Source organism: Saimiri boliviensis, chromosome 1 (genome assembly GCF_048565385.1).
Source record: "Saimiri boliviensis isolate mSaiBol1 chromosome 1, mSaiBol1.pri, whole genome shotgun sequence".
NCBI classification, from domain to species: Eukaryota; Metazoa; Chordata; class Mammalia; order Primates; family Cebidae; genus Saimiri; species Saimiri boliviensis.
Genome location: NC_133449.1, coordinates 25,836,278 through 25,862,548, shown reverse-complemented (window position 1 = coordinate 25,862,548; position 26,271 = coordinate 25,836,278). Strand labels below are relative to the sequence as shown.

Genomic DNA, 26,271 nt, shown 5'->3' with positions numbered 1-26,271 from the left:
CTGGCTAATTTTTGTATTTTTAGTGGAGATGGAGTTTCACCATGTTGGCCAGGCTGGTTTCAAACTCCTGATCTCAAGTGATCCACCCGCCTTGGCCTCCCAAAGATCTGGGATAATAGGCATGAGCCACTGCACCCAGCCTCATTAGAGTATATTGTTATGATTGTTTTGTCTTATTCATCTTATGTACCCCATTAACCTATACACCTACTATGTACCCACAAAATTAATATTATTATTTGTTGAGACAGAGTTTCGCTCTTTTTTTTTTTTTTTTGAGATGGAGTTTCGCTCTTGTTACCCGGGCTGGAGTGCAATGGCGCGATCTCGGCTCACCGCAACCTCCGCCTCCTGGGTTCAGGCAATTCTCCTGCCTCAGCCTCCCGAGTAGCTGAGATTACAGGCACGCGCCACCACGCCCAACTAATTTTTTGTATTTTTATTAGAGACGGGGTTTCACCATGTTGACCAGGATGGTCTCAATCTCTTGACCTTGTGATCCACCCGCCTCGGCCTCCCAAAGTGCTGGGATTACAGGCGTGAGACACCGCGCCCGGCGAGTTTCGCTCTTGTTGCCCAGGGTGGAGTGCAATAGCGCAATCTCAGCTCACCACAACTTCCGCCTCCTGGATTCAAGCAATTCTCCTGCCTCAGCCTTCCAAGTAGCTGGGATTACAGGCATGCATCACCACGGCCGGCTAATTTTATATTTTTAGTGGAGATGAAGTCTCTTCATGTTGGTCAGGCTGATCTCGATCTCCCGACCTTAGGTGATCCACCCACCTCGGCCTCCCAAAGTGCTGGGATTACAGGGGTGAGCTACCATGCCTGGCCAACAATTTTAAATCCTAATAAAATTTAAAATAAACCTCACAGCATATATAGGGTTTTAAGATCTCTAGTGGATGAAGTTTCAGCATCCACTAGAGGTTTAAAATGTATCCCCTGTGGCTAAGGGGAGACTACTGTGTAACACAAAGAGGCACATATTAATATTTCTTCACTGCTGTTGCTTTAAATTGTTTCTGCAGTAGAAAGGACTGACTGAAGGCTGAAATGAAATCCAGTCTCACTTTAGCTTGTAGCTTTATATACTTTCTTTTTTTTGAGACGGAGTTTCACTCGTTACCTAGGCTGGAGTGCAATTGCGCAATCTCAGCCCATTGCAACCTCTGCGTCCCGGGTTCAAGTGATTCTCCTGCCTCAGCCTCCTGACTAGCTGGGACCACAGGTGCATGCCACCAGGCCCAGCTAATTTTTGTATTTTTAGTAGAGACAGGGTTTCACCATGTTGGCCAGAACGATCTCGATCTCTTGATCTTGTGGTCCACCTGCCTTGGCCTCCCAAAGTGCTGGGATTACAGCTGTGAGCCACCCTGCCTGGCCAATTTTCTTTCTTTATTTTTTTGAGACAGAGTCTCGCTCTTGTCACTCAGGTTGGAGTGCAATAGCATGATCACGGCTCACTGCAACCACCACCTCCCAGGCTCAAGAGAGTCTTATGCCTTCGCCTCCCAAGTAGCTGGGACCACAGGCGCGTGCCAACATGCCTGGCTAACTGCTGTATTTTTAACAGGGTTTGGCCACGTTGGCCAGGCTGGTCCTGAACTTCTGATCTTAGGTGATCCGCCTGCCTCAGCCTCCCACAGTGCTGGCATTACAGGTGTGAGACACTGCAACAGCCTAGTCAATTAATTTTCAACAATGGTGACAAGATACTTCTATGCGGAGAGAATAGTCTTTTCAACCAATGAGAGAACTGGATATCCACGTGCAAAAAAAGGTTGGATCCTTACCTTGCGCCATACATAGAAATTAGCTCAAAATGGATCATAGATCTAAATATAAGAGCTAAAACTCTATCTCTTAGAATAAGACATATGGGTAATTTTTCATGACCTTAGATTAGGCAATGGTGTCTCTGTTGTTGTTGTTGTTGTTGTTTTTGTTGTTGTTTTAAATTTTTGAGCTATGGTCTCCCTCCATCACACAGGCTGGAGTGCTGTGGTATGATCACAGCTTACTGCAACCTCAACCTCCTGTGCTCAATTGAGCCTCCCACTTCAGCCCCCTGAGTAGCTGGGACCACAGTCACACACCAACAAACCGGGCTAATTTTTTTTTTTTTTTTTTTTTTTTGAGACAGAGTCTCACTCTGTCGCCAGGCTTGAGCGCAGTGGTGCAGTCTTGGCTCACTGCAACCTCCGCCTCCTGGGTCCAAGCGATTCTCCTGCCTCAGCCTCCTGAGAAACTGGGATTACAGGCATGCACTACCATGCACAGCTAGTTTTGTATTTTTAGTAGAGACAGTGTTTCTCCATGTTGGTCAGGGTGGTCTCGAACTCCCGACCTCAGGTGATCCATCTCAGCCTCCCAGAGTGCTGGGATTGCAGGTGTGAGCCACCACACCTGGCGAATGTGATGTGTTATTAAAATATTGTTACAACTCTGAACAAAAATAAACAGAAAAAAACAAAAGAAAAGAAGAAAGCTACTTCCATCTTAAAAAATAAAAGAAGGCAGGTTTTGGAGTAAGTTAGACCTGGGTTTCAGTGCCAGCTCTGCCCCTCAAGCTCTATTACCTGGGGAAGTGGCTTACCATCGCTGAGCCTCGGACATATCATCCCTATCATACAGGATTGCTGAGATTAAACAAGACAAGCACTTAGCACAGTGCGCCCGCCACAGGGCTAACACGTGGCAGCTGTGATTATGATTTATTTTCCAATTCCACTTGCTAAGGGGATACAAATGAAATGAGCGAGGATAAAATTCAAAAGGCGACAGTTGGAAGAGGAAAATAAACAGGCCGAGTAACTCACAGAGAGGACATTCTGTCCTTGAATGGCAGAACAAGCTGTGCAGGAGCCACAGAGCAATGGCTGCCTGCTGCAGCAGCAGTGACAGGAAATAACAGTTCGTGGTTCAGTGGATGAAGCTATAAAAAAATGCTATACCCCATTCTCCTGACCCTCTCTATAGATGAAAACGAGAAAAGATAGGGCTCCAGGGGCCGGGCGCGGTGGCTCAAGCCTGTAATCTCAGCACTTTGGGAGGCCGAGGCGGGTGGATCACGAGGTCAAGAGATCGAGACCATCCTGGTCAACATGGTGAAACCCCGTCTCTACAAAAAATACAAAAAATTAGCTGGGCATGGTGGCGTGTGCCTGTAATCCCAGCTACTCAGGAGGCTGAGGCAGGAGAGTTGCCTGAACCCAGGAGGCGGAGGTTGCGGTGAGCCGAGATCGCGCCATTGCACTCCAGCCTGGGTAACAAGAGCGAAACTGTGTCTCGAAAAAAAAAAAAAGACAGGGCTCCAGAAGCCCCAGCTGGGTCTGCAGCTGAGCTTCATTTTACAGGATGTGGGGAGGTGTGCCCATGGGGAGAGGCAGCCTCAGTGGCAGTGGTAGCAAGGAGACAGTCCTGCTGCAGTCGAGGCTGGAAATGCAGAGCTGTCCCCTCTAAGAGGGAAGTGAGAAAATTAGGAAAACAGCAATTTATTTCCAAGGTGCTTCTACGCAGTTCATCTGAACTTAACAACCTCCCAAGGTGTGGATACAGCAAAGGAGACTGAGGCTCAGGGAGGTGTAGCCCCCTTTTGTGTCCAAGGTCATACAGTTAGGGAAAGACTAGGAATCTGAATCTTCCCATGTACTCCTTTTAACGTTATTATTATTGGCCAGGTACAGTGGCTCACAGGATGCCTGTAATCCCAGCACTTTGGGAGGCTGAGGCAGATGGATCACCTGAGGTCAGGAATTCGAGACCAGTCTGGCCAACATGGTGAATGCCTGTCTCTACTAAAAATACAAAAATTCGCTAGGCATGGCATGTGCCTATAGTCCCAGATACTTGGGAGGCTGAGGTGAGAGAATCACTTGAACCCAGGAGGCGGAGGTTGCAGTGAGCTGAGACTGCGCCACTGCACTCCAGCCTGGGCGACAGAGGGAGACTGTGTCTCAAAAACAAATAATAATAATGATTATTATTTTGTGACCGGGCATGGTGGCCCAAACCTATATAATCCCAACTCTGGGGGCCAAGACAGGTGGATCACCTGAGGTCAGGAGTTCAAGATCAGCCCGGCCAACATGGTAAAACCCCTCTCTACCAAAAATACAACAATTAGCCAGGCATGGCATGCGCCAGTAATCCCAATACTCAGGAGGCTGAGGCAGGAGAATTGCTTGAACCCAGGAGTCAGAGGTTGCAATGAACTGAGATTATGCCACTGCACTCCAGCCTGGGTGACAGAGTGAGACTCAGTCTCAAAAAAAAGAAAAATTATTATTACTTTGTGCAATTTCAGAATCAGGCGTTCTTCATTCTATGCCACAGAGTGGGTGTTCCCCCTAAGGACTCTTTAGTGTCATCTCTCAGGAGGACACTAGAACGGACAGGGCAGAGAGTGCCTGTGAAAGCTCAGGCGCTGGGAACAGGACAGAGAGACAGGGCTGGGTGAGCAGAGCAGTGGATCAGCGCGAATTGGCAGCCTGACCCAATAAAGATGCCAGGGCTATTCTGGGTGGCATGTGGGAGAGAAGGGTTGGGGGAAGGGAGTCTGTAATTGGGGCACCGACCTTCCCATCGACTCCCTCTTCTGCTCCAGGCCTACTTTCCAAGATTGATCCTCTGTAGGAAGCAGGTTGTGGCAGCGTGGAGCTGAGGCCTGGGTCTGCGTTTATGCACCCCTCCCTTTAAGCACCCCTGCAGGGCCCCACAACCACAGTTAATCCTGCAAGATCTGACGCGTTCTCCTAGGACCCTCCCTCCGTAATTGGCTGCTATCATTTTTTTCCCTTTAATATTAAAAAGTCATCTCTCAGCTCCACTCAGGGGTTGACACCGTTCTCCTGGCTGTTTGATCACTCCCTTTCCCCTTTCCTTCCTCTCCTTCTTTCCTGTTCTCTCTCTCTCTTTCTCTCTCTCTCCCTCCCTCCCTCCCTCCTTCCCTCACTCTGTTACCCAGGCTGGAGTGCAGTGGCACGATCTCAGCTCACTGCAACCTCTGTCTTCCGGGTTCAAGTGATTCTCCTCCTGCCTCAGCCTCTCAGGTAGCTGGGATTACAGGCACCCACCCCCATGCCCAGCTAATTTTTGTATTTTTAGTAGAGATGGTATTTCACCATGTTGGCCAGGCTGGTCTCAAATTCCTGACCTCAAGTGATCTGCCCGTCTCAGCCACCCAAAGTGCTGGGATTATCGATATGAGCCACTATGCCCGGCCGAATTCAGAATGTTCTAAATCCAAAACCCAGTTTCTCTCTACTGCACCATGATGCCTTTGAAAAGAATCTAGGTGCTGGGCATGGTGGCTCAGGCTTGTAATGCCGGCACATTGGGAGGAGTTCACTTGAGCTCTGGAGTTCAAGACCAGCCTAGGCAACATAGTGAGACCCCTGTCTCTACTAAAAATTAGAAAAAAAAAAAAAAAGTAGCTAGATGTGGTGGTCCATGTCTGTTCTGTAGTCTAAGCTACTTGGGAAGCTGAAGCAGGAGGATCACTTGAGCCTAGAAGTTCAAGGCTGTAGTGAGCCATGATTGTGCCACTGCACTCCAGCCTGGACAACAGAGAGAGACTCTCTCAAAAAAATAAAAGAAAGAAAAGAATCTAGGGTAGCCAGGGCTACAAAGACCAAAGGGCTAAAGTTACAATGGAATTCTGTGAACTGTAAACCATGGGCTATGGATATTGTCACATATATAACCCTTTAGAAGACAATTTTGTGAGGCAGGCTCACACCTGTAACCCCAGCACTTTGGGAGGCTGAGGTCAGTGAACTGCTTGACATCAGACGTTTGAGAACAGTTTGGCCAACATAGTGAATCCCCGTCTCCATTAAAAAAAAAAAGAAAAGGAGCCGGGCGCGGTGGCTCAAGCCTGTAATCCCAGCACTTTGGGAGGCCGAGGCGGGTGGATCACGAGGTCGAGAGATCGAGACCATCCTGGTCAACATGGTGAAACCCCGTCTCTACTAAAAGTGCAAAAAATTAGCTGGGCATGGTGGCACGTGCCTGTAATCCCAGCTACTCAGGAGGCTGAGGCAGGAGAATTGCCTGAGCCCAGGAGGCGGAGGTTGCGGTGAGCCGAGACCGCGCCATTGCACTCCAGCCTGGGTAACAAGGGCGAAACTCCGTCTCAAAAAAAAAAAAAAAAAAAAAAAGAAAAGGAAAGGAAAGAAGACAATTTTACCTAAACACAATTAAAAATAAAGTCTAGGCCAGGTGCGGTAGCTCATGCCTATAATCTCAGCACTTTGGGAGGCTGAGATGGGGTATCAGGAGTTCAAGACCAGCCTGTGCAAGGTAGTGAGACCCCCCCCATCTCTACAATAAATAAAAAATTAGCCAGGCATGGTGGTACAAGCCTGAGGTCCCCGCTACCCAGGAGGCTGAGGTGGGAGGATCGCTTGAGCCAAGGAAGTGAGCCAAGATTGTGCCACTGTACTCCAGCCTGGGCAACAGAGTGAGACCTTGTCTCAAAAAAGAAAACTAAATTAACTGGGCATAGTGGCATGCACCTGTGGTCCCAGCTACTCGGGGCTGAGGTGGGAGGATTGCTTGAGCCTGGGAGGCAGAGGTTTCAGTGAGCCAAGATTGTGCCACTGCACTCCAGCCTGGATGACAGAGTGAGACCCTATCTCAAAAAAATAGATAAAAATTAAATTAAATTAAAAAGTCTAAGCCAGGTGAGGTGGCTCACGCCTATAGTCCCAGGACTTTGGGAAGCTGAGGCAGGTGGATCACCTGAGGTCAGGAGTTCGAAACCAGCCTGGCCAACACGGAGAAACCCTGTCTCTACTAAAAACATAAAAATTAGCTGGGCGTGGTGGTGCATACCTGTAATCCCAGCTACTTGGGAGGCTGAGGCAGGAGAATCACTTGAACCTGGGAGGCGAAGGCTGCAGTGAGCCAAGATTGTACCACTGCACTCCAGCCTGGGTGACAGAGCGAGACTCCATCTCAAAAAATAAGAATAATAAAAAGTAAATAAAAATAAAAAACTAAAAAGTATTTTACAAATACTTGTAAAATATTCATTGCTGGAGTCAGTTGCAAACATGTTTTTAAAGTAACTTTAAGATTATACAAGATTGTGACTGTGGAAAGCACCTCACCTTAAATTATTTTGTATCAAGAGAAAAAAGAGAAAGGGCTAGACTTCCAAAATAAGTTGATTAGGTATAGATCTCAAGAGTTGCCTGACAACTCCTTGTTTGAGAGGCACTGGTCAGAGTGTGGGGTAGATGCTTGGAGCTGGAGTAGGAGGAGGGAGAATGTTTCTCAACAGAAGCGTTCTAAGGGACAGCATGACTTTAGGTAGCTTTTTACAAACAATGCTTTTTCCTCTCACTTTGAGCATCTGTCAGTGTTCTCATCACCAGAATACCACAGGCTGAAATAAAGCAAAATATTCCACACCTGAGTTGAGCAAATGGAATAATGCCCTGATTAGTTAAATATGCTTTGAAGAGAAAGAGCTTTTCTGTTTTTTAGCCCTGATGAAGTGATGTTGCAAGCGGTGGCATCCAGAGCTAAAGGAAAGGATCTTTTCTCTGCGGAGTGGGGAGGTGTGTTTCACAGCTGCAGCCTCAGACCCCATGGTGCCAGAAATGAGGAAAGCTGCCCTGTTCAAGGATCTCCCTGCCCTCAACCTTCCACAGTGAAATGAGGGACAGCAGGTAGATGACCTCGGAGATCCAGGCCAGCAGCTCCCTGCCCCCTGCTGCGCCCCACCAGGCTCCCTCTGCTGAGTCAGAAGCAGAACTGGGATTTCAATGACCGTGGAATTGTTTTTACTTTATTGTTTTACTTTATTCTAACCATTCTGGCTTTAAAAAGAGTAATTTTAAAAACTTGTTTCATATAAAAAAAAATCCTAGAACCATTTTTTACTTGCCTTTTCTATTGTATTTTTTAAAGTTCTGAAGTAAATATTAAATATTGCAAATTGCAGTCATCAGACATAGCAACGTGGACAGTGACAAAGAAAAATGAAAAAGAAAAAGAATATATTCATGATTACTTGGAATTTTTTTCTTTCTTTTTTTTTTTTTTTTTTTTTTTTTTTTTTAACTGAGACAGAGTCTTGCTCTCTTACCCAGGCTGGAGTGCAGTGGCTCAATCTCGGCTCACTGCAACCTCCACCTCCCAAGTTCAAGGGATTCTCCTACCTCAGCTTTCCGAGTAGCTGGGATTACAGGCATATGCTAGCATGCCCAGCTATTTTTTTGTGTTCGTAGTAGAGACGGGATTTGTGTTAGCCAGGATAGTCTCGATCGCCTGACCTCATGATCCACCCATCCCAGCCTCCTAAAGTGCTGAGATTACAGGCGGGAACCACCATGCCTGGCCTCTTTTTTTTTTTTTTCTTTTAGTTGAGACGAAGTCTTGCTCTGTTGCCCAGGCTGGAGTGCAATGGCATGATCTTGGCTCACTGCAACCTCTGCCTCCCAGGTTCAAGCGATTCCCCTGTTTCAGCCTCCCAAGTAGCTGGGATTACAGGCACCTGCCACCATGCCTGGCTAATTTTTGTATTTTTAGAAGAGACAGGCTTTCTCCATGTCGGCCAGGCTGGTCTTGAACAACTGATCTCAGGTGATCTGCCTAGCTCAGCCTCCCAAAATGTTGGGATTACAGGCATGAGCCACCACACTCAGCTACTTGATATTTCTTAATAACTGTTTTGAAGTAACTTATTTCTTGGAATCCTTTTATTATATTAAAGCATTCTGTAATTACTGTTCATATAATTTGTATTTAAGTGTAGAAGAGAGCATTGGTATATCATAATTGCCTTTTTTTTTTTTTTTTTTTTTTTTTTTACATTCTCTTGCCCAGCCTGGAGTGTAGTGGCACAATCATGACTTAGTGCAGCCTCAACCTCCTAGGCTCAAGCAATCTTCCTACCTCAGCCTCCCAAGTAGCTGGGAGTACATGCATGTGCTAACACCTGGCTAAGATTTTGTATTTTTTTGTAGAGACAGGATCTCGCTATGTTGCCGAGGCTGGCTTCAAAGACCTGGGCTCAAGCCATCTACCTGCTTCAGTCTCCTAAAGTGCTGAGATTACAGGCATGAGCCACTGTACCCAGCCCATAATTGCCTTTTACCCTATCCAGCTATATTTGAATATTTTCTGTATACATGTTGTACTTGCTCTTTATTCTGAACAGATACAAACATATTCTGTATAAAATAACATGGTTAAGTTATAAATATACTTAACCATAATTTTGGAAAACGTTGTAAATCTATTTATAGCTTTAAATTTTCAATATAAAAATTTCAGGGAGCCCAGGTGCAGTGGCTCATGGCTATAATCCCAGCACTTTGAGAGGCTGAGGCAGATGGATCACCTGAGGTCAGGAGTTTGAGACTAGCCTGGCCAACATGGTGAAAGCTTGTGTCTACTAAAAATACAAAAAAAGAAAAAAAATTAGCTGGGCATGGTAGTGGGGACCTATAATTTCAGCTACTCAGGAGGCTAAGGGAGGAGAATTGCTTGAACCTGGGAGGTGGAGGTTGCAGTGAGCCAAGATCATGCTATTGTACTCCAGCCTGGGCAACAAGAGCAGAGGGCTTTTGGAGACATATATTAGCACCCTTTAATAAAGAGCACAAACTTGCCTTTAAAGCAGAAGATAGGAGTAGAAAAGACAATGGGCTAGAAATTAGCTACAGTTACATAGTAAAGAAGAATCTGTATTCTAGCCAGCTTCTTTTTTTAAAAAAAGTTATTACAGGTATCTACTGTAAAAATTAAAGTATGCTGTTTTAAGGTATTTTAAAATATGTGAATTTTTTTTTTTTTTTTGGCATATACAAACCATTTTAACTCTCAAAAAGGAGAAAAGTTGTTGAACAATGAGAACACATGGACACAGGGAGGGCAGCATCACACACTGGGGTCTGTCGGGGAGAAATAGGGGAGGGACAGCAGGGAGTGGGGGGTTGGGGAGAGGTAGCATGGGGAGAAATGCCAGATATAGGTGATGGGGAGGAAGGCAGCAAACCACACTGCCACGTGTGTACCTATGCGACAATCTTGCATGTTTTTCACATGTACCCCAAAACCTAAAATGCAATAAAATAAATAAATAAATAAATAAAGGAGAAAAGTTTACGTATAAAAAAAGAAACGATGGTGGAAAGTTCATATCCAATTGTTAGTCAATACTACCACTAGATAGGTGGAATTTCCATCCTTTCTATGTTTATCTAAAATTTTCCATAATAAAAACATTGTTTGCAATTGAAGTAAGGGTTACTTAAAGAGAAGAAAGTAAATTTTTAAAAATTTTTAGAGATTAGGTCTCATTCTGTCACCCAGGCTATAGCATGCAGTGGCATGATCCCACCTTACAGTAGCCTGGGCTCAAACAATCTTTCCGTCTCGGCCCCCAGAGTAGCTGGGGTTACAGACAGAAACACCTGGTGGAAGAAAGCAAATTCTTAAAAAACATTAAAACAAAATTAGCTGGCTATGGCAGCAACTGCCTGCTTGTTCAAGCTACTCGGGAGGCTGAGGTGGGAGGATCGCTTGAGCCCAGAAGGTCAAGGCTGCAGTGAGCTGTGACCACACCACTGCAGTCCAGCCTGAATGCAGACAGAGCTAGACTCTGTTTCAAAAATAATACAGAGAAATAAATAGCATAAATAAGGAGTGGAAGTCCAGGCTGGGTGGGGTGGCTCACGCCTGTGATCCCAACACTGGGAGGCTGTGGCAGGAGGATTGCTTGAGCTCAGGACTTCACGACCAGACTAGGCAACAAAGTGAGATCCCATCTCTACAAAAGATAAAAAATTTAGCTGGTGTGGTGGTGCATGCCTGTGGCCCCAGCTGCTCGGGAGGCTGAGGCAGGAGGATCACTTGAGCCCAGGAGCTCGAGGCTGCAGTTATATATTCCAGCCTAGGTGACAGAGTGAGATCCCAACTCAAGAGAAAAGAAACCAAGAAAGCAAGGAAGGAAGAAAGAAAATAATGAAAGGAAGAAAGAGAGAAAGACAGAGAGGGAAAGAGAGAGAGAAAGAAAAGAAAAATTTCAGTAGGATTGTCTCCATAGAGATAAAGGCATTTATATTACATTCATCGGAAACCATCCTTTTATTTCCATAATGGTTCCAGACCATGGTCAGAAGTTAGGAACCAGGCCGGGCGTGGTGGCTCAAGCCTGTAATCCCAGCACTTTGGGAGGCCGAGGCAGGTGGATCACGAGGTCAAGAGATTGAGACCATCCTGGTCAACATGGTGAAACCCCGTCTCTACTAAAAATACAAAAAATTAGCTGGGCATGGCGGTGCGTGCCTGTAATCCCAGCTACTCAGGAGGCTGAGGCAGGAGAATTGCCTGAACCCAGGAGGTGGAGGTTGCGGTGAGCCGAGATCGCACCATTGCACTCCAGCCTGGGTAACAAGAGTGAAACTCCAAAAAAAAAAAAAAAAAAGACAAAAGTTAGGAACATTTCCCTGAACACATCTTATCCCGAGAGACAAGCAGCTCAATGGGTTCTAGAAAAAGTTTTCTTTCCCCAGCTTCCAAGTGAAACTGGAGGTTAGCCAGACCCACTTGCAGACTCTTAACTTCACTTTCCTAGAAGCCCATTTCAGCAGCTTACGATTGAGATATGAAGTATAGGAAAAAATTCTGCCAGTTCATAACACCTCTGTGGATTGTTGGAGAATTAACCAACATATTCAACAACAGGGTATATTACAAAACTATCCAAAGATAAGCCTGTTGCCACTGAAAATGAGGATTCCAAGAAATTTTTAAGGAAACACAGTATGCTCACCCCATATAACTTAAATTAAAAAACGGTATATACACAGAATATAGCGACTTATCTTAAATGTAAAATATGCTTTTGAAATGCATATTGCAATGAAAACATGTTGAGCTAATCCTACTCCTGGCTGTTAATCCAAATATTAAGTACACTAAGAGATATTTGCTGCCCAAATTCAGACATTGCAATATAGTTTAAAGATAAAATTGTTCATTCCCCAAACTATTATTAAACAGTACACTAGTATTTTCTATGTGGTGTCAATGTCCTTCATCCAAATGTGTTACAAACCCACTTATTAGTTTAGGAACCTGTAAGCCAGATTTAGAAAACAAGCCTAATCTTACTTTAGATTCAGAAAGCAAGCCTAATCACCCTTACTGATTATGAATTAACTTCCTTTTCTCCTTCCCTCCCTCCCTCCCTCCCTCCTTTCCTTCCTTCGTTCCACCTCTGCCTCCCGGGTTAAGCAATTCTCCTGCCTCAGCCTCCCCAGTAGCTGGGATTGCAGGTGCCTGCCACCACACCCGGCTAATTTCTGTATTTTTAGTAGAGACAGGGTTTCACTATGTTGGCCAGGCTGGTTTCGAACTCCTGAACTCAAGTGATCCACCCACCTCGGCCTCCCAAAGTGCTGGGATTACAGGTGTGAGCCACCACAACAGGCAGACAGAACTTTTCTAAGCGTAAGATAATTTGACAGAGTGAAGCCTCAGCAGCATCTAACTCTGCCAAATGACACTAGAGCAGTGGTTTTCTAGTCTGCCTTCAAATGCAGAATCACAAAACTGAAGACTGGGATGGGAACCTTTTTTTTTTTTTGATGGAGTTTTACTCTTATTGCCCAGACTAGAATACAATGGTGTGAACTCGGTTCACTGCCATCTCCGCCTCCTGGATTCAAGCAATTCTGCCTCACCCTCCCGAGTAGCTGGGATTAAGGCACGTGCCACCACACCTGGATAATTTTTTGTATTTTTAGTAGAGACAGGGTTTCTTGATGTTAGTCAAGCTGATCTCAAACTCCCGACCTCAGGTGATCCCTGCCGCAGCCTCCCAAAGTGCTGGGATTACAGGCATGAGCCACCACACCTGGCCAACCTGGGATCTTTTATTTTTTTTATTTTATTTATTTATTTTTTTTTTTTGAGACGGAGTTTCGCTCTTGTTACCCAGGCTGGAGTGCAATGGCGCGATCTCGGCTCACCGCAACCTCCGCCTCCTGGGTTCAGGCAATTCTCCCGCCTCAGCCTCCTGAGTAGCTGGGATTACAGGCACGCGCCACCATGCCCAGCTAATTTTTTGTATTTTTGGTAGAGACGGGGTTTCACCATGTTGATCAAGATGGTCTCGATCTCTTGACCTCGTGATCCACCCGCCTCGGCCTCCCAAAGTGCTGGGATTACAGGCTTGAGCCACCGCGCCCGGCCAGCCTGGGATCTTTTAAATCAGACTTTCTGGAGCCCAACTCACAGGTATTCCAGCTGCAGCCAGGGTGGAAAACCTCTGCAATAGCTGATGTACTGTTGAGAACCTCTACCTAGATTGGAAAGGTGGATTGTAGGTGCAAAGTGATACCACTGAAAAGTTCTCTGCTCATGCGCTTGCCGCTTACAAACTTATGTGGTACCACCTTAAGTAAGATCAGCCTTTCAGAAAGATCAAATAGGCATCTAAGCTATAGTTGTTTAAAAAAGAAGAAAGAAAGGGAAAAAAAAAACAACAAAACACCAGGCATGATACTTCAGTTGCTTCAGTGAGAAGCTATAGACCTCTTGCTAGCTTCCCATACCAGCTTTTGGGAGACTCTTGCCCTATGTTAACATTAATATTCCCAGCCTAGAGAAAGCAAAGACTCTTCAGGAAGGTGCATCAGTCTCCAGCCTCCTAAACACCTCTTTATACAGATTTGCAAGGGCTCATTGTTGAGCGGGGTGAGGCAATCACTCTGCTGGGATGTTCCTCAAGGCCACCAGCAGAGGGAGCTGCATACTCAGCCCATGACCACAGCTGCATCCAAGGGCTAGGATGTGGAAACAGCTGGAAATGCTGAATCACCCCGATAAGCAGCCCACTGAGACTGGATCACAGCTTTATCACATCACGATCTGATTACTTAGTTCCCATTGGACTATGAGCTCAGGCCACGTCTAATTTATTTTCTGTCTCCTGAGTCTCGCACAGCACCAGGCACACAGTAGCACTTGGCAAATATTAGCTACGGTTGCTATTTCAGGCACCTAACATATGAGTATTTACCAGACCTGGCCAGATGTTACCATTCGCTAGGATTGCTGAGAGGCCAGGATGCTCTTCCTCCTTCCCGAGACCCCTCACAGGGTATTTTCTGCATCCCAGGCCAATGAGACACTTTTTTTCCCATGACACCCTTCCTTCACGGAGACCCCTACCAATTAGATCCTGAAAAATTCATCCCCGATCAGCATCCTCCCCATCTTTTCCCCAACCCACAAAACATCTGTCTCCCTGCAGGCAGGGCCTCAGCCCCTTCATCATCCCCGACCTGGAGTGGACCCACAAATGCCCCAGCCCAGACAGCGGGGTTAGAGACTCACAGGCCAGCTGGCACCAGTGGCTGGAACTTCCACTGCTCCTCCTCACAGTCTAGGAAAAGCCTGTTCATGATCTTGTTCTTCTCCTCCGGGGGAATGAAGTTCTCAATGATTAGGTACCTGGGAGCAGTAATGAAGGAGCAATGAGGAACTGAGTGAGCGAGAGGCTACACGGTGCATGTGAGGGCTGAAGGATTAGATGCAACAAGCCGAGAGGCAGGGGGAACATGGATGATAGAAAATCGAGAAGTTAAGGGAAGGGATTCCTACTGAAATACTGTAGCTTGAAAATCACTGCTTCCAATGGGTACAAAAAAGTAGAAAAATGAATAAGCACTATTACTTAATAGCACAATAGGGTGACTATACTCAATAATAACAATTGTATGTATATATATATATATATATATATATATAGATTTTTTTTTTTTTTGAGACAGTTTTGCTCTTGTCATCCAGACTGGAGTGCAGTGACACCATCTTGGCTCACTGCAACTTCCACCTCCCGGGTTCAAGCTATTCTCCTGCCTCAGCCTCCTGAGTAGCTGGGATTACAGGCACATGCCACCACGCCTGGGTAATTTTTGTATTTTTCTGTTTTCTTTTTCCTTTTGTATTTTTTGCTCCATCCCCCTAATTTTTGTATTTTTAGTAGAGACAGGGTTTCACCACATTGGCCAGGCTGGTCTCAAACTCCTGACCTCAGGTGATCCACCCACCTCGGCCTCCCAAAGTGCTGGGATTACAGGTGTGAGCCACCACACCCAGGCAATTGTATGTTTTAAAATAACTTGAAGAATGTAATTGGATTGTTTGTAACTTGAAGGATAAATGCTTGAGGGGATGGATACATTCTCCATGATGTGCTTAGTTCACATTTGCACGCCTGTATCAAAACATTTCATGTGGCTGGGCGTGGTGGCTCATACCTGTAATCCCAGCACTTTGGGAGGCCGAGGTGGGCAGGTCACCTCAGGTCAGGAGTGGGAGACCAGCCTGGCCAACATGACAAAACCCCATCTCTATTAAAAATGCAAAAATTAGCCAGGCATTGTGGTGTACGCCTGTAATCCCAGCTACTCAGCAGGCTGAGGCAGGAGGATCACTCGAACCTGGGAGGTGGAGGCTGCAGTGAGCCAAGATTGCACCACTGCACTCCAACCTGGATAAAGCCAAAACTCCGTCTCCAAAAACAAAACAAAACAAAAACTCATGTATCCCATAAATATTAATATATACACCTACTATGTATACACATTTTTTTAAAATTTTTTTTTTTTTTTTCAGACGGAGTTTCGCTCTTGTTACCCAGGCTGGAGTGCAATGGCGCGATCTCGGCTCACCGCAACCTCCGCCTCCTGGGTTCAGGCAATTCTCCTGCCTCAGCCTCCTCAGTAGCTGGGATTACAGGCACGTGCCACCATGCCCAGCTAATTTTTTTTTTTTTTTTTTTGTATTTTTAGTAGAGACGGGGTTTCACCATGTTGACCAGGATGGTCTCAATCACTTGACCTCGTGATCCACCCGCCTCGGCCTCCCAAAGTGCTGGGATTACAGGCTTGAGCCACCGCGCCCGGCAGAAATTTTTTTTTAATTTAAAATCATTGCTTATTATGCAAAGATGGTAGCCTCAGGACCTTTGGAGATACTTTTGGCCGGCATCTAGCTTCCATTTCAGGGGGCCATCAAATACAGGCAGAGGAAGCAGAAGAAACTCCAGCGCCTGGGCCCCCACCCCCCCAGTCCTCAGACGTATTTTATTCCTAAGGGACTCATGGGAGGGGAGACAGTCAGGATGAGGCCTTAGGGAAGGAGAGGCCTGAGTAGTGAGGCTGGCCGTGGGGACCCAGAAGGGAAAGAGCTGAGGGCCCTACTTGAGCTTGAGTTCGCGGGTCTGCTCATTCTGCGCCTCCTCCAGGTCCTGCCGCACGCGGATGTACTCGTCGTGCTGGTCCTGGATCTCCGCTTTCACCGCCTGCAGCTTGGCATAGAGCTGGGTGGGGACAGGTGCCACTCAGAGGCTGCTGGGTGTGGTGACGCGGCCCCAGTCACCCAGCCTGCGCCGCAGCGCTGCAGGCTGTGTCCACTGACTCAGCCTAGGATGAGGCTGGGGGTCCTGGTCCCAGCTCCTCTCTGTGCTGAACCCATTTCAGGCTGCCCTTCCACCCCCATCTGAGGCCTGTGGCCATTGCCTGCTCTTTCTCAGCTGCTATCAGCATCGTGGAATGTTCAAACAGGAAGGTACCCCAGGGACCTTTGGTCCAATACCCTCCTTTTATAGATGAGGAAGCCAGGGACAGACTTGCTCAAGGTCACACAACCAGCCACGAGAAGAGCCGGAACTAGGACCCAGGTCTCATTTGGTGACCCAGGGCTTAGGGAGCAGGCAGCCTGAACGAGTTTGGAAGGTGGCTCCTCCCACTCCAGTCTCTTCAGGGGCTCTGAAAAGTGGGGTGTGGAGGCAGCACAGGTATCCTGCTCCTCTCCAAAGCCACCGAGAGCTGGGTCCGTGGTCACTGCTGCAGTGGCTGGGCCTCCGCCACATCAGCAACCCTGAAGGGGTCTCTAGTTTTTCCCAGAATCCAGGCTGGAGCTTCGCTGTTTCCTGCCCTCGACCCCCTCACATGCACATGTCTTCCCCTTCCACGGGCTCTGCAGAGTCCTGGTGAGCGGCTATTCTCATCCCTTGACACGTCCTTGAGGGCCTTGTGCTCCCCACTTGAGCTTCCCTGGGTTTCAGTCTCCTCCTCAGCCTCTCTGCATTCCCCTGGCCCTGCTCCAGGCCCAGCGATCCCAAGTGTGACTCACTGGTGACACGGAGAAGGGGAACTTACTCAGGACCATGAGGACGGTAACCCTGGATACTGCACGTGACAGAGTTCAAAGCCTGTCACACCCACCCAGGCCCAGGAGAAAAGGCTCTACTCCACCCCTGGCCCCAGCCTCCTGCCTCCCACTGCTGCTCACCCCTGAGGCCCAAGCCAAGCAACTCGGGTTCAGCAGTTCCAGCAAAATGGGGAGGAGGTCCAGAGGCACACGCCCTTGGGCAGAGGTGGGCCTCCAGCACACTGTGACCCGTCCTGCTGCAGGTCTTACCTTCTTGAGTTTCTTGGTTTTGACCTCCACCTCCTGCTGCAGGGATGTGTAGGTGCCCCGGAGCTCCATGGTCTCCTCGTCTCGAAGCATCATCTCCTGCTGCATTTCCCGCTCACGACGTTTCTAGGCCAAGGACGGGCAGGGGGCTCGAAGGAGCAGCATGTACTCCGGAGGGCCAAGAAAGCTCAGGGGACTGGCTCACTCTGCCTGTCATGGGACCTGCCCACTGCTCCCACCCAATCCTGCAGAGCCCCTGGGAACCCTTCTCTCAGCTCCCAGGGCCTTGCCTTTGCCAGGCTCTGCCTCATGTGGACGGAGACCCCAACCCTAAGAGCTGGCCTACTCCGGGGGTGTCAGTCACACAGATGGAGGCACAGCACACCCATTGCCTTCCAAGCTGCCTCTCTCTTCTCCTCAAGTAATTTAATAGTTGATTGGTAAGACCAACATGCTCAGCCGGGTGCGGTGGCTCACGCCTGTAATCCCAGCAATTTGGGAGGCTGAGGCGGGTGGATCACGAGGTCAGGGGATCGAGACCAGACTGGCTAACACGGTGAAACCCCATCTCTACTAAAATACAAAGAGTTAGCCGGGCATGGTGGCCTGTGCTTGCAGTCCCAGCTAAAGAGGCCGAGGCAGGAGAACTGCTCGAACCCAGGAGGTGGAGGTTGCAGTGAGCCGAGATCACATCACTGCACTCCAGCCCAGGCGACACAGCGAGACTCCATCTCAAAAAAAAAATAATAATAATAAATAATAAATAAATTGTGGTTCTTGATTATTTGGGGAAACAGTCATACAGTTGGCAAAGAACTCACACCACCTTGTGGAAGGCCCAGGAATTAGTAGCAGGTGCCTTGTGGAGGCTGATGTCGCGGAGAGCCATCACGTCCTCTCACCCACCAGCTAGCTGTGCCCCTGCCAGGGGGAAGACCCTGGGCTAGCAGACCTGCGGGACCCAGGGTGGCATGTCTGCGATTCTCAGCACTGTAATCCCAGAGATCCAGAGTCCACGATGGTTTACTGCCCTGCCCCACCCAGACATGAGCTGCAGGCCATGCTCTGCAAGGTGACCTAGCGCATCACAGCCCTACCTGCTCAGCAATCTCCTGCCTCTTCAGCTCCAACATCTTCTGCTGCTCGTTGGTGTGATCCATGATGTTCCTGCCCCCGATGAGCAGCTTGCTCTCCATCGCCTGGGGACACAGAGGGGCTGGGAGGTGGGCTTTGCAAAGGGCCACAGCATCGCCAGCTGGAGAGATTTTGCTTCCCCGTTCTGTGGTCCTTCCAGGAGTGGACACAAGATGTGTCCCAGATGGAACTTTGTGGCTTTCAGGGAGAATGGAGTTTTCCCCTCTGGCGTCTCAGGTCCCAGCACAAGGCTCCCATTGTCAGCAGAACACTAGGGAGGCAGAGAGGGACCCCCTCGGGGAATCTAGGGCACCTGACCTGTTTGCTTCGGATACACAGGAAAGGTTGGTTCACCAGGGCTAGGAGGAGGTAGGGGGTGGCAATCTAATCCTGGCAACCAGGCCCCAGCTGGTGTTGAGGATTGGGAAAGGCACAGTCACCGGGTAGTCCAGCCTGTAGCTAACCGGCTTCCAACTCAAGAAGACAGCTCTCAATACAGGCAGCAGGAAAGGGTCTAAATCGTCAGCTTATGTGGAAAGCAGAAGAAAAGCCAAAGGGGGCAGACTGCACAGCAAGAAGGAAGAGCATAGGGCCCAGCACAGCAGGAGCTTTGGGGAGGGCCAGGAAGACTTGGGTTCTACCCATTTACCTCGAGGCTTTGGGCCAATTATTCCCTTCAGGTCTGTCATCTATAATATCGAAACACTGTCTACGTTCCTGGATGGCTACCAAACGTTTGCCAAGCGCTAAGTATCCGTTAGGTGCTGAGCTAAACCTTTAACACCGTAGTTTCCATCCTCTCCTGAGAGGGACTCTTCCCCTCCCCATTTAACAAGTGAAGACACTGAAAATGACCAGCCTCAGGTCATGCAGCTGTTGAGTAGCAAAGAGGTCAGATTTGAACCCTGCACCCCCAGCCTCACTCTGTGAAAGCCCCTAGTCAGTGCTTGGCACAGACATTCGGTCAGTGTTTTTGATTCTTAAGATGAAATAATATCAGCTTTGTGTAAACTGTGACTACATAAAATGTGTTTTCAAGAGGGTGCTGCCGGCACCCTCTTGGAACTTACTCTGGTTTGGGGGGTGCCCGATGTGAAATTTTAGAAAATGAAAATCAGAAGAAGGTGCTGTCCCAAGGTACCCAGCTGTCCTCTGGCTTCATCAAGGGCCTCCTGGAAGGTTGAAATCACCTTGAACCAGCGGAAAAAGCTGGCTGCTTCTCCACTGGAATTTTTCCCAGTGGAAACAGCTGACCTGTCTGAGGGATCTCAAAGCAGGGGGCACTGTCAGACTGGGGGAGCAGGAGACCACCTGCAAGAGCCACATCTCTGGGAACAGAGCCAGACAAGGGTTAACAGTGGCCTTTGGGAGGTCAGGGACTGGGCTGTGTGAAGGCACCCAGAGATGGTGAGCAAAGCTGGGCCAGCCAGAGAGACACCAGCCTCACTCCAGCCCCACACAGCCTTGGAGGCTAAGGCGGGAGGAAGGGGCCTTGAGGCCTGGGCTCCGTCCATTTGGCCACACTGCAGCCGCTTGGGCTCCTGGTTCATGGTCTCCCCACTTACCCCCCCACCTTTTCACAGACCTAAACCCATCCTAGCCTCTTCCTTCGCATTCCAGGTCAGCATTTGCAGGACCGTGAGAGGGAATAATCCCTTACACTGCACCCTAGGTGATTCACCTGCCTCGCCTCATCCCTGCCCTACTTCTCCCCCGCTGCATCTGCCCAGTGAGTCGAGGCCATCAAACCTGCTCCTTAGTGAGGCTCCCACCACCCCCTCTTTTTCATTCTCACTGGTACATGCTGACTTCATTGCAGCTCCCACAACTCCCCTGGACCACTGCTGGGGGGTGGGGCTCCCCGCTGCCTCAGTTTCCCCTTCCACCCATTCGCCACATGACACCTGGGTGGATCCACTAAAAACATAACTCTAGGCCAAGCGAGGTGGCTCACACCTATTATCCTAGAACTTTGGGAGGCCGAGGTGGGTGGATCACCTGAAGTCAAGAGTTCAAAACCAGCTGGCCAACATGGTGAAACCCCATTTCTACCAAAAATACAAAAATTAGCTAGGTGTAGTGAAGCGCATCTGTAGTCCCAGCTACTCAGGAGGCTGAGGGAGGAGAATTGCTTGAACTTGGGAGGAAGAGGCTGCAGTGAGCCAAGATCATGCCACTGCACTCCAGCCTGGGCGACAGAGTGAGACTTCATTGTGAAAAAAAAAAACAAAAACAAATAACAAAAAAACCCAGCACAACTCTGAATGGTTGCTCCTTGAATTCAAACTACTGAATGGACCTCCATTCCTTGCAGCATGAAATCCAAGGTTGGCTGCAGTGAGAGGCCCCAGGAGCTGGCCTGGCCTCCCGGGCTCCTGTCACCACTCACGCTTCACATGTGCTCTGCACTCCAGCTTCACCAAAAGAATTCCAGCCCCCTCAGTGTGCCGTGGCCCTTCACAAGCCTGGGTTCCTCCTCCCACTCCACATCTAACTGGAAAACTGCTACTTCTTCTGCAAGAGACATCTTGACCATTGGGAAATTTTCCCTGATCCCCTCGAAACTGCTCTTTCGGGCCCCCTCAGTAACCAGGCCATATTCCTACTATTTCTCATAATAGAATCATTATTTGTTGACATGCTGTCTCCCTGCGAGCTCCCTCGGGGTGGCAGTCATATCTTGCTCATATCTCAGGGTTCCTGGACTTAGCACAGTGCGTGGCAGATACCAAGTGCTCAATACATACTCGATGAACCAAACAGAATCCTTGAGGGTTGTCCCAGAGTGGGTTTCAAGTCCCTTCCTTGGGCTCTCGTTTTTTTTTTTTTGAGAGAGAGTCTTACTCTGTTGCCCAGGCTGGTGTGCAGTGGCGCAATCTCGGCTCACTGCAACCTCTGCCTCCCGGGTTCAAGCAATTCTCCTGCCTCAGCCTCCCATGTAGCTGAGACTGCAGGCACATGCCACCACACCTAGCTAATTTTGTATTTTTAGTAGAAAAGGCGGTTCACCATGTTGGCCAGGCTGGTCTCAAACTCCTGACCTCAAGTGACCCGCCCACCTCAGCCTCCCAGAGTTCTGGGATTACAGGCGTGAGCCACCGAGCCCAGCCACCTGGGGCTCTCTTAATCCCAGTTTCTCTTCCCCGCATTGGTCGATTCACACTCATTGGCATGGAGCCCAATCATCTAGGAAACCTGGCAGGAAGGGTGGGGGTGGGGGTGAGAGAGGAAAGAACCACATAGAGGAGGCCCCTGCTGTTGTGGACCATGGATACCTGATCCCCTAACAATTGGGTCACAGGTCTTGAGAAGCCTGCTATCTGGCCTGGCCTTTGAATCTGGGACACATTGGTTCATTTCAACCCTGAGACCTTTCATTTTCCCCAGCATTTTATGTGACTCTAGCATTCTTTGTTCTTTGGCACCTAGTAAAAAGACACTCGCTCTCGCCGGGCGCGGTGGCTCAAGCCTGTAATCCCAGCACTTTGGGAGGCCGAGGCGGGTGGATCACAAGGTCGAGAGATCGAGACCAACCTGGTCAACATGGTGAAACCCCATCTCTACTAAAAATACAAAAAATTAGCTGGGCATGGTGGCGCGTGCCTGTAATCCCAGCTACTCAGGAGGCTGAGGCAGGAGAATTGCCTGAACCCAGGAGGCGGAGGTTGCGGTGAGCCGAGATCGCGCCATTGCACTCCAGCCTGGGTAACAAGAGCGAAACTCCGTCTCAAAAAAAAAAAAAAAAAAAAAAAAAGACACTCGCTCTCAAATTTCGCTGCATGTTAGAATCACCTGGGGAGCTTTTTAACAACCCAGAGCCAGGTGTGGTGGCTCCTGCCTGTAGTCCCAGTTGTTTGGGAGGCTGAGGAGGGAGGATCGCTTGAGCCCAGGGATTCAAGATCAGCTTGGCAACATAGCAAGGCCCTATCTGAAAAATCAATAAGCAAATCAAATAAGAAATTCAGACCCTGTGAATGGAGATCCACATTGAACTGAGATCCCAGGGAATCTGGATGCACAAGAATGTTTGAAAAGGGCTGCTGTAAGGCGCATGCATACTATTAGCACTCTCATTTCTCCAGTGAAAACTCAGGGAGGTTAAGTAACCCATCCAAGGTCACATCAGGGCCATTAAATTTAAATGGAGATGCAGCTGAGCAGGATGGCTCATGCCTGTAATCTCAGCACTTTGGGAGGCTGAGGTGGATGGATCCCTTGAGTCTAGGAGTTCAAGACCACCCCAGGCAACATGGCAAAACCCATCTCTATAAAATACATAGAAACAGTGGGGTTTTTATATATAAAACAGCACTTTGGGAGGCTGAGGTAGGTGGATCCCCTGAGGTCGGGAGCTCAAAACCAACCTGACCAACATGGAGAAACTCCATCTCTACTAAAAATACGAAATTAGCCGGACGTGGTGGCGCACGCCTGTAACCCCAGCTACTTGAGAGACTGAGACAGGAGAATTGCTTGAACCTAGGAGGTGGAGGTTGCGGTGAGCCAAGATCACGTCACTGCACTCCAACCTGGGCAACAAGAGTGAAACTCTGTCTCAAGAAAAAGAAAATGAGTCAGGCATGGTGGTGTGAACCTGTGGTCTCAGCTACTCAGCAGGTTGTGGCAGGAGGGTCACTTGAGTCCAGAAGGTTGAGGCTGCAGTAAACTGAGATCGCGTCACTGCACTTTAGCTTGGGCGACAGTAAGACCCCATCACAAAAAAAAAAGAGAGAGAGACTTAGAAACAAAAAACTTTAATGGAGACCCGGCCCAGGCCTGCCTGGCTCCAAAGCCCAGGCTCTTCCTATTGCAGGAGCTGTGGTGACTCCTTAAGGAAGCAGAACCTGCTAAAGGAAATCAACATGTTCCTGGCAAGAGGAAGTCGTGTCTGACTAATCTCCAAGAGTTCTTTCAGAATGGGACGGAATAGGTTCTTTCAGCACACGGGTAAGCCAGTGACCAGAACTCAGCAGGTGAAAGCACTCCTGGCAAGGCTGCACATCAGAGGTTATTCAAAGTTACATGGGGAGTGAGGAGATGGAGAAAGAGGAAGCGAAACAGAAATAAACAGGTAATTCTCTGGATGGAAAGGCGCTCAAGTGGAAAACGACAGGACTATGTCTGAAGCTGTGCAAGAAGGAGTGCATGGGTGAACTATCCGACTTCACAGACACCCCCAAATTCTCCTAGGGGATAAAGTACAAGAGAATTTCCAGCCTATGTGAGCTGACAAGAAAATGGCAGGTTTTACATTTTGGGGAAAAAGAATCCTAACTCTACTAATTAAATGATAGCTGTGGGCAATCGGTTACAAGTCCTAAAAATGGGAGGAGGAGGAGTAACACTCCATTGTTCCCAGAAGACACTGGCTGAATATGCTGCCACAGCTAAAAACATCAATAGCATCTGCCCGGGCACCATCGTGAAGGCTTTTTGGAAACAAAACATTATACCCTCATCGAAAACCATGATGAGGCTGAATCTGTGTGTAGTTCTTTTACTGCCATCTCCAGAGACATAAAGGAGAGAGAAGATCAAGAGAAGGGTGGCCGAAACCATCCCAGGGCTATTACAAGAGACTTGAAGAAATAGGACTCTTCGGTCTGCAAAGACAAAGAAAGGTAAAGAGGGTAAGTCTGGAAACGAAACATTCAAAACTGGGTGTGAAAGGGAAAGATCCAGACTTTTCCAATCCATCCTGGCACGTAGAGTTAAGAGTTTATGCCCTGAGGTTTGATAGCAGCAGTTTTTAGGACAAATGAAAGGGAGTTTTACTGTTCATAGAGGGTAATAAATTTATGAAATTTGTTACTTCAAGAGTTAACCCTGGAGGAAATACTTACCAGTATTATTAAAATACAGGTATTTTAAAGAATAGCAGTATTTTAAATTAAAGAATTAAAGAATTTAATTAGAATTTGATTTAAAGAATTTAATTAAAATTTAATTTATTTCATTTATTAAAGAATTCTGGAGTCATGTTTTTAACCCCTTATTGTCTTTCTCCCCTTTCAGAAAAAAAGAATTGCACAAACATCAAAATCACCGTAGAAATAAAATGAGAACTGCTACATATTCCCTACCATAGCTACTTGGTTTCCTTCATTTTCCCTGTTTTTTTTTTTTTTCCCCAGACTTTTCCACATGCACACATCTTTTTTTTCACCTCTATAGACATAGTATAAATACAAATTTATGTCTTGTGATTTCCACTTTACCTAACCTTCCTTCCTTCCTTTCTCTTTCTTTCTTTCTTTGTTTCTTTCTTTGTTTTTGAGACGGGAGACTCGCTCTGTCACTCAGGCTGGAGTGCAGTGGCGTGGTCTCAGCTGATTGCAACCTCTGCCTCCTAGGTTCAAGCATTTCTCCTGCCTTGGCTTCCTGAGTATGTGGGACCACAGGCACCCACCACCATACCTGGCTAATTTTTGTATTTTTTGTAGAGACGGGGTTTTGCCATGTTACCCAGACTGGTATTGAATTGCTGGACTCAAGAGATCCACCTGCCTTGCCCTCCTAAAGTGCTATAAGTGTGAGCCACCACTCCCAGCCTAATTATTTGCTTTTTTTAGGTGACTTTCTTAGAAAGAAATTTCAGGAAAGGACAAAGGGTTATATACATTTTGTATATTTTGGAACATATTATCAATTACCATTCTAATGGCTTACAGCACTTAAACTTCTGCCAGCAGTAAATAATGGAACCATTTTTACTACAGGATCATAGGCATGAAGTATTACTATTTTAAAAATTTGTTACGGCTCGGCACAGTGGCTCATACCTGTAATCCCAACACTTTGGGAGACCAAGGCAGGTGGATCGTTTGAGGCCAAGAGTTCGAGACCAGTCTGGCCAACAGGGCAAAACCTGGTCTCTACTAAAAATACAGAAATTAGCTGGGCGTGGTGGCCTCACACCTGTAATCCCAACTACTCGGGAGGCTGAGGCACAAGAATCACCAGAGCTTGCAAAAGGCCAAGATCACACCACTGTACTCTAGCCTGGGCCACAAAGCAAGACTCTATCTCAAAAATAAAATAAAAACGAGGTGGCTCACACTGGAATCCCAGCACTTTGGGAGGCCAAGGCAGCAGATCACCTGAGGTCAGGAGTTTCAGACCAGCCTGACCAATATGGAGAAACCCCGTCTCTACTAAAAATACAAAATTAGCCAGGTGTGGTGGCACATGCCTGTAAACCCAGCTACTCAGGAGGCTGAAGCAGGAGAATCGCTTGAACCTGGGAGGTGGAGGTTGCAGTAAGCCAAGATCACACCATAGCACTCCAGCCTGGGAAACAAGAGCAACACTCCGATTGAAAAAAAAAAAAAAGAGGAAAATAAAATAAAAATAAACATTTGATAATAGATATAAAATCGAGCCTCTGCATTCATTTTATATTCTCCATACCTTCAAGGTGTTCTTGTGGAGGCCTGAGCTTTCCTTTCCCGACAACAATATATTGTGTTTTTAAACCATTTTGGTGATTTATCTTTTTTTTTTTTTTTTTTTGAGACGGAGTTTCGCTCTTGTTACCCAGGTTGGAGTGCAATGGCGCGATCTTGGCTCACCGCAACCTCCGCCTCCTGGGTTCAGGCAATTCTCCTGCCTCAGCCTCCTGAGTAGCTGGGATTACAGGCACGCGCCACCATGCCCAGCTGATTTTTTTGTATTTTTAGTAGA

At 47.7% G+C, this 26,271-nt stretch overlaps 1 protein-coding gene across 1 annotated transcript in view; it reads right to left on the bottom strand.

The window, feature by feature from the left end:
• The window catches only part of KIF3C (kinesin family member 3C), a 48,280-nt gene that overhangs the window by 4,225 nt on the left and 17,784 nt on the right, over positions 1–26,271 (bottom strand). Inside the window, exons 2-5 of the mRNA XM_010345806.3 lie at positions 18,552–18,653; positions 17,458–17,580; positions 16,236–16,354; positions 14,365–14,481 (exon numbers count right to left, since the gene is read on the bottom strand). Coding sequence (XP_010344108.1) covers positions 14,365–14,481; positions 16,236–16,354; positions 17,458–17,580; positions 18,552–18,653 — 461 coding nt within the window. The remainder of the gene's footprint in view (positions 1–14,364; positions 14,482–16,235; positions 16,355–17,457; positions 17,581–18,551; positions 18,654–26,271) is intronic.